General features: G+C 42.0%; 1 protein-coding gene across 1 annotated transcript; it reads left to right on the plus strand.

Moving 5' to 3' along the window:
• The first annotated feature begins 1546 nt into the window (after positions 1 to 1546).
• Positions 1547 to 7449, plus strand: LOC149226000 (uncharacterized). Its single transcript, XM_089380071.1, has 3 exons — positions 1547 to 3222; positions 3306 to 4632; positions 4723 to 7449. Exons 1-3 carry the CDS (start codon positions 1547 to 1549, stop codon positions 7447 to 7449), a joined length of 5730 nt encoding a protein of 1909 aa, XP_089236197.1.
• The last annotated feature ends 4843 nt before the right edge of the window (positions 7450 to 12292 follow it).

The raw sequence follows: 12292 nt of genomic DNA on the forward strand, positions 1-12292 counted from the left end.
AATAAATTTTTATTAGAGAATATATTCTAATTATTATGATATAATTCGATATATGGCGTTATTTCGTTGTATAAAGCTTGAGTGGGCTTAATGGTTAAGAGGATGTGTTTCCTCCTAAGAGGTCATAGGTTCAAAACCACAGTGGGGTAGAGTATGTATGCCTTCATAGATTTAGCAGTCAAATAGTTGCGCGGAGGTGGGTCCCTTGTCCCACAAACAAGGGGGTCTCATACACCAATTTGGTGTCTGGCTTGGTTGTGACCTTAAAAATGAATATTATTATTATTATTATTATTATTATTATTATTATTATAAAAGTTATGCGGAAAATTTGTTTTATTGATGAGTTTTTATACGTTATTGTTTCATCATATAAGATCTAGCATGCACCGAGAGGGAACAAATCTTTTTTGATGCAAATCTTCTTTACAGTACAAAATTTGAAAAAAAAAATTGCATCCCTTGATAGATCTCAATAGTTCTCTCTCGCTATATATATATTAATTATATTTTGTAATGTTTTATAGAGTACATATCTTAAACTTGTAAGTCCAAAAAATATTGGTTGCATTTTAGGGAAAATTTACCAAAAAAGGATATACCTAAGAAATGAACAAAATATTAAACAGTAAGACTACTTTAAATATTTTAACCATAACCACTATATTTTTAATTGATTTATATGATATACACATATTTTTTTTAAATATTAAAAAATATATAGATAGTTGGCATTATAATATTTTACATAACATGTGAATTGAAACATTTTATCTATGGGCTACATACCACATTGAAATTGTTTTTTTATTATTAATATATTTTAAGCGAGTTGTCTTTAGTGAGACTTTTTGGAAGCTTTTCTGGTCTAATTTCTCTAAAATCCGGAAAGAATTTATTGAAATCACAAGCTTGATGGGTAACCCCTGCACAATCGAAGTGCCCTAGGGGTTTTTCGGGGTGTTGAATCCATATATACAGTGAAAAACCAATTTAAATAATAAAAATCAAGATTTCATTGCAAATTTTTCCGTCGGATTCCGACACTAGAAAGTCCGAAAAATCACACTAATGACAACTCCATTTTTAAGTATAAATCAATATTATTAATGACTCAAATTGAAATTCTTATTATATTAAAAATTGAATGAATTACACGACTCCCTCATATTATTTTTATTAGTAAGTACTTGATATTTTTTATTTCATTTTTTAACTTTCAATTATTATTTTTTAACATTGAATATTTTATTATATACAATATTAAAATATTTTCTTTTATCAACATAAATTAGTTAACATGTAACTTCAAAAGCAAGTAGGAAGCCCACAAGGGGAAGGAGGTCGACTCTTGGAGGATGGCGCGCACGCGTAAAGGGTTAGGCTAAGGGTTTTTTCTCGCTGTCGACTGCAGTTCGTCGCGGCTAGGGTTTGACATTCTTTCTCGATCGGTTACCGCCGCGGTCACAGCCCTGGGACATTACTGCAGCAGCATCTCCATCGGATTCTCCACCAGTCGTTTTCGGTCGCCGCTCAAGAGACAGTTATGGCTGACATGGAGCTAGAAGCGGTGGATTACTCGGCGGATCCTTCGCCGGACAAGTCAATTTTCGGAAACCCTAGCTTCGCCTCTCGCTCACAATTTGCACCGTCCTCATCTTCAACTGCTCCGGATCTGCCGCAGCACCCGCCCTCCATCTCGCTTGCCGCTCATCGAACCATTCCAACCTCTGCAGGCACTTACCCTATCGAATCTCCGCCTTTTGAGGTCCCCCCGCTCTCGCCGGGCTCACTGCATTTCTTGGCTACCCATACGCCTCCTTCGCCCTCTTTTGATCCGCTGGCCCCTCCCCTCCTTTCGGTGCCCTCCCCCTCGCCGTCGGTTCCCCCTGCATCTCATCCCTCTGTTTCGGGAGTCCGTCCCTCCGGATGCTTTGAAACACCTGCTGTCATTGCTCGCCCTGCAAAACCCCCATCCCTGGATGGCATTACAAATCCTCTGGTAGACCATCCGTCGGCTCCCCGCACCTGCAAAAAGAAGGCCAAGTGTGTTAGGGCTACAGCCAGGGACATCTCCATCAAATTCGACGAATCGAAGCCTCTCGGTGAATACATGGACATTGCGAACACTGTGTTGGTAGGGCACGTCAGGGGAAGGACATACTCGGTGAAGCGGCTCAAGCAATGGGTACAGGAGATCTGGGGCGGAGTTCTTTTCGATCTACCTGTGGTCCATGTCCTCCCCAGAGGATGGTTTTCCCTTCAATTCTCCAAGGAAAGTCAAACTAATTTGGTTTTGGGCAGATACTGGCATATTGAAATGGCCCCGGTCCTCCTCAAGCGCTGGAGCCCCCTCTTCGATCCAGAACGGGAACAGCTCGGAGCCGGACCAATTTGGGTTCGCCTACCAGGACTACCATTACCGTTTTGGGCAGAAGAAGTTTTCATTAGGATTGGAAATGCCCTGGGGACGTATCTGGACTACGATCGCACATATGTTGAATCCGGGAACCGAACACTTGCGCGGATTCTGGTCCACCTAGACACCCGTGAAGGACTTGAGGAACAGATCACTCTACAGTGGGGGAGGTGTATCAGAGTGCAGTTATTGGACTATGAAGGAGTTCCCTTCCGATGCAGACGATGCCACAAAGTGGGACACCTTGCGAAGGACTGCCCACTCAACAAGAAAGCAGAAGATACTCCGAGAGGAACCCCGGCTCCTACCAGGACAGCATCCCCCATTACCTCTCGTCCTCCCTCTGCGGGCCCGCCCCCACCGACATCATCTCCCGCGGTCGATCCAGGACTTCGGCGGCCCTCTCCACCAAAGACCAGGGCACGCTCGGCAGCAGAAGCGGGTACGATCTCGGGTTCTCTTAACCCATCCTTGCTTTCTTCTTTTGATGTTATGCATGATATTGGATCCTCCTCACAGACTTCCATGATTCACTGCGCATTAACATCTTCCCCACTTATCTGCAACACTGATCCCATCATATCCACATCCTCCCCCGCGGCTAGTTCCTCCCCGCTCCCCTTGGAGTCCTCCCCACCTCATTCATATTTTCTCTGGTCAAGGAATCCTGCCAAAGAGCCAACAGACAGACATTCGGGATTGGGCATTGTGATACCTGAGGGGGGTTCTTTGATTACCAGAGGGAGAAAATCCCATCTCTCAAAGGCTATAAAACAAGCCGGGGCAGAGGTTGTTTCTGGCCGGCAATCGACCATTGACGGGGTCCTTAGAGCAGGACACACCCCGAGAGGTGTTCCCCCATGAAGTGCCTATCCTTTAACTGCAGAGGACTGGCTAGTTCCTCCAAGAAACTAGCCATGAAGCGGCTCATTGAATCTGAACCTATCGATATCATCATGCTCCAAGAGACCCTCTGTTCTGCAGACCAGATAACTCGGGCCATGCAAGCCTTGACCCCTGGCTGGAGCTACTCTGCCATTGATGCCGTTGGACGATCTGGAGGTATGGCCATTGGTATCAACCCTCGTTCCATTAAGATGGACTCGACCTGGGGAGGAGCGGGGTTCATTGGGCTTGACATTTTCTCTGCTGAACTCGGCATGAATCTCAGAGTTGTCAATGTATATGCTCCCTGCTCCCAGAGAGAATCGTTCTGGCAGCATCTACTACACCTCTCTATGATGAATGAAGACCGGGTTATCATTGGAGGAGACCTTAATTTCTCTCTGGGTTTCAGGGAGTCATGGGGTTCGGATGCTCAATTTGACCCCATTACTGATTATATGACCAATCTGCTTGAGCAAACAAATTTTATGGATATACCCATGCAGCGACTTCTCCCTACATGGAGGAATCGGCGGGTTGGGGATGCTGCACTTGCTCGCAGACTTGACAGATTTCTTATGAAGGGGACTCTCCAACAGCGCTTGCATCTCTTCAGACAATGGGTTGGCTCGGGGGGATTATCGGATCACACTCCTATATACCTGGAGATTCAGGGTCCTTTCAAGAAACCTAAGGCACCTTTCAAATTTAATCATACCTGGCTGAAGGATCCATCATATGTCAAGATGATATCGGATTACTGGTCCTCTCACCCTATCAATGACACAGAATCCCTCGCCAAAGGGTTCTGCAGGAATCTCTCTGAAATAAAACATATATCAATTATGTGGGCAAAGGAGAAACAGGACCGTGATTCGGCTCAGCTTACCCAAATTGAAGCTGAATTAAGCTCTCTCACCGACGAAAGAGGATTGGGATTCATAACAGCTGCAGACAAATGCAGGCTAATTGATTTGGAGAATCAAAAAGCAAAGATCCTCAAAGAGAGAGAGGAAACCATTAGACTAAGGAGTAGGGCTTTATGGATCCAAGCTGGGGATGAAAACACGAAGTTCTTTCATAACTTTGCAAAGTGCAGGAAAGTTTCAAATACTATCTGGAAGCTCCCCTCCCCGGATGGCGATATCGCAGATAATTTTAACAAGCTCGCTCACCTGGGCACCACTCATTTCAGGAATCTATACAAGTGCCCTCGGGAAGTTAACCTACTTGATATCATTAATGTGGCAAATCACTTCCCGAGATTCGTGGAGGAAGAAGATGTGGAGGATCTAAATGACCCGGTCTCGGCAGAGGAACTGGAAGGAGTGCTGAAATGGTTCAAAAAAGACAAGAGCCCTGGCCCGGATGGATGGACCATTGAATTTTACTTAGCCTTCTTTGATGTACTGGGACAGGATCTGCTGGGGGTGGTCGAGGAGAGCAGGACTACGGGTTCTATCTATCATGCCATCAATTCTACTTTCATTGCACTAATCCCTAAATCGGATTCCCCGGCATCCTTCGATGACTACAGGCCCATCTCCTTGTGTAACTGCCTCTATAAAATCATATCTAAGACCATTGCAAACCGTCTTAGACCTATCCTCTCCCGATCCATTGCCCCGCAGCAATTTGCTTTCCTTGAATCTAGGCAGATTCACGAGGCCATTGGACTCGCCCAAGAAGCTATGCACTCCATCTGGTCTAGGCATCTGAAAGCCATTCTTCTCAAAATAGACCTCTCAAAAGCCTTCGACCGAGTCAGCTGGCTCTATATAAAAATGATTCTCATCCACCTGGGCTTTCCTCACGCCTTCATCACTTGGATCATGGCCTGTATATCCTCCCCATCCTTCAGTATCCTCATTAATGGCTCGGCCTCCCCTTTTTTCCACTCTGAAAGGGGTTTGAGACAGGGCTGCCCCCTATCACCCCTACTCTTCCTCTTGGTCATGGAAGGTCTCAGCCGCCTCATGGATTCTGCTAAACGGGCTGGAGATGTAGGGGGCCTCCGCATATCCGACCTATGCACTCTCACACATCTGCTCTTTGTGGACGATGTTCTTATTCTACTTGATGGCAGTGTTCGAGACTCTCGGACCTTCTCAAAGATCCTGCATCTTTTCTCTGCAGCTACAGGTATGCTGCCAAATCAGTTGAAATCTACCATCACTTGCGCTCGTACTTCAGTACAGGAATCCCGGATAGCCCTTCAGGTATTCCCCTACACTGTCCACCCTCTGGATAGAGGTCTCAAATACCTGGGGTTCAATCTGAAGCCTACTTGCCAAAGGATAGCAGATTGGGTCTGGTTGGTTGCCAAACTGGAAAAAAGACTTACAGGCTGGAGCTTCAGATACCTCTCTAGGGCTGGCAGATTGGTGCTCATTAAATCTGTGTTAGAGGCTACCCCGGTCTTCTGGATGGCACTAGCGTGGATACCGAGGAATATCCTAGGGCGACTACAGCAGCTGTGCAATCGATACCTCTGGAATGGGAGTCAGGATAAAAGAATCTTTGCATGGATTAGCTGGAAGAAAATTTCTCTGCCCAAAAAATGGGGTGGATGGGGCCTCAAAGACCTTCCTGATTTCGCCATGGCACTAGCTGCCAAGATGGGATGGACCTTACTAACCAGCCAAAGCCTATGGACACAGGTATCCTATCACAAATATATATGGCCCCAGAATATTCTGGATTGGGCTCGATTACCAACTTGGTCATCGAAGGGGTGCTCATCAGTCTGGAAGGCCTTGATTCATTCCCTTCCCCTCATTCGAGATAATCTTGTATGGCGAATCAATGATGGCTTGACGGGCAGGATTGGCCTGGATCCATGGATCAACTGTGGGGGCAGACACATCCTCAACCGGGATCTTATTACACATCTACATAACCGAGACATTCGGCATTTTGCTCATATCGCCGATCAGCTTCGCACAGACATATTCTCCCAAGCATGGAAATCGGCCCAGCAACTGGATCTCCCACTACAATGGCATCAGGAATGGAATCACTATATTGCTGCATTATCGGAATCCCACATTCGCATCAAACAAGGTCCGGACGAACTCATTTGGTGCATTGCGGATCATGGTTTATACGCTCCAAAGTATGGGTACAGAGCACTCATCTCCCACAGAATACCTGATCCAATACATTCATGGTGGCATATCATTTGGAAGCTTAAGGCACCACCTCGCTCCAGACTATTTTTCTGGTGTGCCCTCAAAGGTATCGTCCCCACAGGCGAATATCTTACCCGCAGATCCATCTATGGACCTTCCTGGTGTATATTCTGTAAGGCCGCATCAGAGAACTCGGATCACATATTTCTACTCTGCCCTGCTGTCCACACCCTATGGACCAACATTCGCACTCAATTGGGCATTGCAGGGAACTGGACTGGGGATGATCTATTGGGTGCTTGGACCGCATGGACACTCAGTCACCCGGGCTCCAAACTTCTAAATCTCCCCCTCGTAGCAACTTGGTATACCTGGCTTGCGCGGAATCGTGCTATTTTCGAGGATCTCACTGTATCTTGGAACCGGGTTGAAGCCACCATCATCGCTGCGTACCAAGAACTACCCGACCCGCCTCCACCTCGACCCAGAACCATTCAGCCCATGCCCAATATAGACAAATCGACCCCGTGGGCTTTTTTCGACGGGGCAGCAAACCAAGCGGGGTGTGGAGGGGGTTTCGTGCTGCATATAAATGAAAATCACAGATACCATGTAACAATGGGATTCGGAAGAGGATCAAATAATTATGCTGAGCTTTCTGCCATCCGGAATCTATTGCATTTTGCTTTAACACATCAGCATTCAAATATCAACATTTTTGGGGATTCAATGGTGGTCGTTAACTGGATCAATAATGTCACTACATGTCATACACACACACTCAGCAATATATTACATGATGCTCTCACTCTCAAAGCAGCTTTTAATCATTTCTCTTGTTTACACATTTACAGAGAACATAACAGCGAGGCTGACAAATTATCCAAAGAGGCCTCGACACTTCCCAGAGGCGAATGGCTAATTGTGGAGCAGAATGGAGCCGAAGAACACAGATTTTACCACAGGCCATACATAGATCAGAGAGAACAGAGGGACAACAGTCCCGATAGCTGACAGTAATGGATAGTATTTTTTGACATGATGGAACTGTATATAACTATGGCTATTTTGTATGGAAAAGGATCCTTTTGTGGACGCGAATAGGCTTGAACAGCCAGACTAATGTATGTACCCAGCACAATTTTGTAATACTCTCTGATACAACACCCTGTGAGGTGAATTTTGTATGATCAACACAGCAATGCCAAGGCATCTACTATATGTAATTTTCTAATATTAATGAAAATTACTGATTTTTCCAGTGGAAAAAAAAAAAAAAAAAAAAAAAACTTCAAATAGTTTATTTAAATGTCGTGTCAAAATATTTATGAGAAGTATAAAGTTTAAACATCTTACTCACACATTTTTATTTTTTTTAATTACTTATCTCTTTTTAAAGTTTCTATAAAATTATATTACATCATGTGAGCATCAAAGTGATTTTTTAAAATACATTGGGTTGTAATATCAACAACAAATCGAGTGACCATAGTGAGGTTGAGATTTTTTATTTTTCGCACATTTTTTTATTTAGAGAATATTTTATTTTTATTTTAAGGAGGACATGTGTCAACTCCAAGTTGAGCATAGACAAAATTACACATTCCCTCGCAGTGGGTTGTAGAATGTGTCTCTATGCGCAATTAAATTTAGTTAATATACAACTTGAGTGGGCCTAATGGTTAAAAGCATGTGTTTCCTCCTAAGAGGTCACAGGTTCAAAACTAGAAGGGGGTAGAGTATTTATGCCTACGTAGGCTTAGCAATCAAATTGTTACGCGGAGGTGGGTCCCTTGTCCCACAAACAAGGGGGTCTCATACACCAATTTGGTGTTTGGATTGGCTGTGACCTTACAATTGGATAATAACAATAATAATAAAAAGATGGGTATTCATTAGCCCTATTTTTCAAATTATTATGGATATTTTTTATTATCTTGTATAGATTATATTATTTCACAATATAATAATTATGTTAATAAGTTTGTTTTATAATGTAATTAAATTTAATTGATATTTTTTTGTTAAGTTATGCGAGTTCTGAGATGACTGGAAAGCCTAATTTATGGCTTGAGCAATCGCAATCCAGAGACATCAAGTGGTCAAAGTCAACTGGGGATTGCACTCAGCCTAGGCCACACCAACCCTTAGTATGGCTAAATTTTCCCCATGGAGTTTCGAACTAGTGACCTTCACATCAAGGTGATATAAAGATATTACTTATAGGAAAAATATAATTTTTATAAGATAGTTAGAAATCAGCATCTAGAGTGGGGATGTTGGTAGCCCACATGTCTACTCACTTAAGAGTTCACAAGGCTTAAAGAGAATACAACATTACATCATCATGTCACTAACGTGGAATTGAAATTGAGTGGGGAAGATACAACCATTCTACTCAACCACTCGAGATAACCCAAGTTGACATATATTATATATAACATAATTAAATGTAAAACTTCTCAAAAATATTTATAATAAATATATTTTACGCCAATAGGCACATTCTACAACCTAGTATGAGGGAGACATGTAATTTTCTCGATGCTCAACTTGGAGTTGACACATGTCCTCCTTAAAATAAAAGTAAGATATTCTCTAAACAGAAAAACAATGTGACCGGTGGAATCGCAGGTGGAGGCGCTATGTAAGAGGGCCAACCCTAGGTTCTTTGGACCCCAATGTGACCAGAGCGCGGAGGTTTTTGGAGCCCGGTGGGAAGGGCGGGCGATTAACCAAGCCCTTGATCCTGTGGCGCCCTACGTGACCACACACCCGATGTTTAAGGGCTAGGTAGGCGGGGGTGGGCATTAAGGCCCAACCCACAACCTTATGTGCCTATATGACCATGTTTTTCGGACTTAAGGGGTCATTAACGAATTTAATCGTCCAACAAAATGCACTGGCAGATGGCGAAAACGTCACTCTGTTAGCGAAAAATAGGGAAAATTTGTAGGGTAGTTAGACTGTTGGTCTAATTTGTAGGACAATTAACATCAAAACTCATGGGAGAGCTTGGAGAGCAATACCTTTTTTATTTTTTGACCAAATTGAGCTCAAGAAGAGTCTACCTAGAGGTTTTTAGATATCTTGGATCTAATGGTGACCTCTAATTTCTGATTTGAGTACATGTAAGGAGTATTTTTACAGGTTTAACACCGAGGGTGTATGGTTCAATCAGGTTTTTCAAATAGTTTTGAAAGGTGTTTGAGCATGGAGAAGGCCTTGTAGGGGTTTTCTCACCTTCAAAAGTCTACTGCAATAGTTGTCATTTGCAGGGTTCAATTCAAGGTTACTTTTCTCATTATGTCATGTTGAGGGAAGTTTTATTTATGCTTTTCAATGTGGAATTGAAGTGCTCATATGCTCATGTAAGCTCATTTAAGTTAGATTATAGAATCTTTGTAGGAGATGCCTTGTAGTGTTGTTTTATGTGAGAGTTATTTGCAGGAGAACATTACCTTGTAGGGGTAATAGCCACATGTTTTCACCAACAAACTTTTATGTACTCCTTTTTACAATGAATATATGGAGTGGTCTAGCTATGTTGGCAGGCTTGAAGATGTAGCCCAGGAGGGGTGAACTCCGTAAACAAATCCTTTATTATGCTCTTTATGATGTCTGTATGAGTTACGTGATATTATGTTGCTTATGTTAAGTCTACATGTGAAGACTAACTCATGACTTGAAGAGACCTTAAAAAGAAGGTTGTTTTGTGTCAAGACCTACTATTATCTTGCAAAGCATCGGAACGGTCCTTGTTTATTTGTTTGTTTGATTTTAGAGGAGGAAAAAGAAACCTCCTCCATTTTCATATTAGAATGGTATCAAAGCTCCATCTGAACAAGTTGCAAGAATGGGGAAAAAGAGCCTCCAAGAGCTAGAGGAGCTGAATTTGGCTCTTCGTATGGAGAACATTGGTTTGAGATGAATGCTTGAAGGGACCATGTATGTCATCTTCCACTCCACTCCGTTAAAGTTTCAGCCCTAGAGATAGGTATAATTTTCATGGGTGTTTTCCAATCTATTGTTCCTTAAGAAACCAATTTCCTGGCTGTGGGGAAATTGTGCTTAAGACATTAATAGATATTATTTACTGTCACTTATTGTTTGTTGTGTTCTCAAATGAAGGACCTAGAAAACTTGGTCTTTAACTATTAACACATGTATGACCAGAACATCTCAGAATGCCATTTGTTGCCAGATATAAATGATGAATGAAGAAAGTTTGAAGGAGAAGTTAAAGATAATATGTTGATCTTTCATAGAAACAACTATCTGTAACTTAGAGGAACTATGATAATGAGAACTGAATCATAGACAATATGCTTCTATTTCATAGAAACTATTATCTATAACTTAAAAAGGAAGTGAGGACTTCAAGTATAGCAGCGCTCTTTTAAGGAATTTTAACTTTATCTACCTAAGCAAATAAAGACCTACAGCTTCATTACTATACTTGAAAAGAAGAAAACATAGCATGACACATGACAAAGAAGCTTACAAAATTATATGCAACAACTCATGGAAACTTCTAATTCTTTCATTAATCAACGATGATATCAGGGATACAGTGGCCTAGTCTCTGGGTTCTCCAAAGTTCGAACCCTTTCTCTGTAAATTTTCCTCTTTTTATACATTGTGAAATAGTTGCTAATCTCTGAAACTGTCAAACTACTAAAATTGTTTCTCTAACTATCTGAAGTAAGAATTATTACAAAATATTACACAGAGGGTAAAGACATTTCAAAGAGCATAAAATAACAGGAACATAACTGAATTTGGAAGAGTCTTGCTCTATTAATCTGCTGCCGAGTTCCTCTGTAAACATTTTAATGATAATTAATCTGCTTTTATCATAATGAACTTTGTTTGACTTGTAAACTTGGGCTTACACATGTATCAGATGCATTTTAATTGGCCAAAACACGAAGAAACCCGACCAATTGCCTTTTCTTCAAATTCGGCTTTAACACTGATTTTTCCGCTTACACAGCGAATCAACACAAAACACGCCAAGCGGAATTGAAAGGAATTAAATATGTTTAATAAATCTATCAGATCCACCTTTCCAATAGCCTTCTGACTTCCCATCGCAAATCGCAATCGGCCCTTTCCATTGTAATGTTGGACTTACGCATAAATCCTCCATATTTGCGCTTTTCTATTATATACCTTTTATAATGAAAATATGCCATAAACATGCTTTTTCCGCTTTTAATACGGACTCCGCACAACTATCGAGGCATACCTTTCCCGCGATAGATTCCCACCGTAGATCTGCGCTTAGCAGATCAAACTGTCTACAAAGATTTCGGGTGGGACATAAGCCCAGAGAATACTCGCCCGAAATGGGCGGTTTTCTCTCTCCACCCAACTACTACGCGTTGAACAATAAATGGAATTGGGTGAGTTCCACTAAAAACCGCTTACCCCTTTCGCCCGAAATTTTGCCTTTTAGCTTAAAATCCGCCTTTTCGTACACCTCACGGACCCATGGGGCTTATAAATCATTATATATATATATATATATTCAGGTCCGACCTTTCTATTATAATCCTTTATAATAGAAATACATATAAAACTGCGTAAACAAAATATATATGAAGGGCTTTTGATATATCAGTAAAACCTTTACAACTCGCGATAAGATGGACATGCTGAGTTATAAAATATAGCATATAAACTATCGGGTCGGGAATTCCCATTGCTCATCGCAATCGATGCTTTCCATATATATATATATGTTATGCGATATCGCGGACCTGCAGCAATTATAAAACATAATATATATGCTTTCAAGTCCAACCCGCGATCGCAAATTGCAATCGGCATAAGTCATAAACGTTATGTGATG

This window comes from Pinus tabuliformis, chromosome J, assembly GCF_031772625.1.
Source record: "Pinus tabuliformis cultivar Carrire ecotype Pingquan chromosome J, CPIR1, whole genome shotgun sequence".
Classification (NCBI taxonomy): domain Eukaryota; kingdom Viridiplantae; phylum Streptophyta; class Pinopsida; order Pinales; family Pinaceae; genus Pinus; species Pinus tabuliformis.

Coding starts and splice junctions, on each gene's coding strand:
- LOC149226000 (XM_089380071.1), top strand. CDS start 1,547: ATGGCTGACATGGAGCTAGAAGCGGTGGATTACTCGGCGGATCCTTCG. Junction 3,223..3,305: donor GCAGAGGTTGTTTCTGGCCG/GCAATCGACCAT, acceptor CTTTAACTGCAG/AGGACTGGCTAGTTCCTCCA. Junction 4,633..4,722: donor CGGCAGAGGAACTGGAAGGA/GTGCTGAAATGG, acceptor GTACTGGGACAG/GATCTGCTGGGGGTGGTCGA.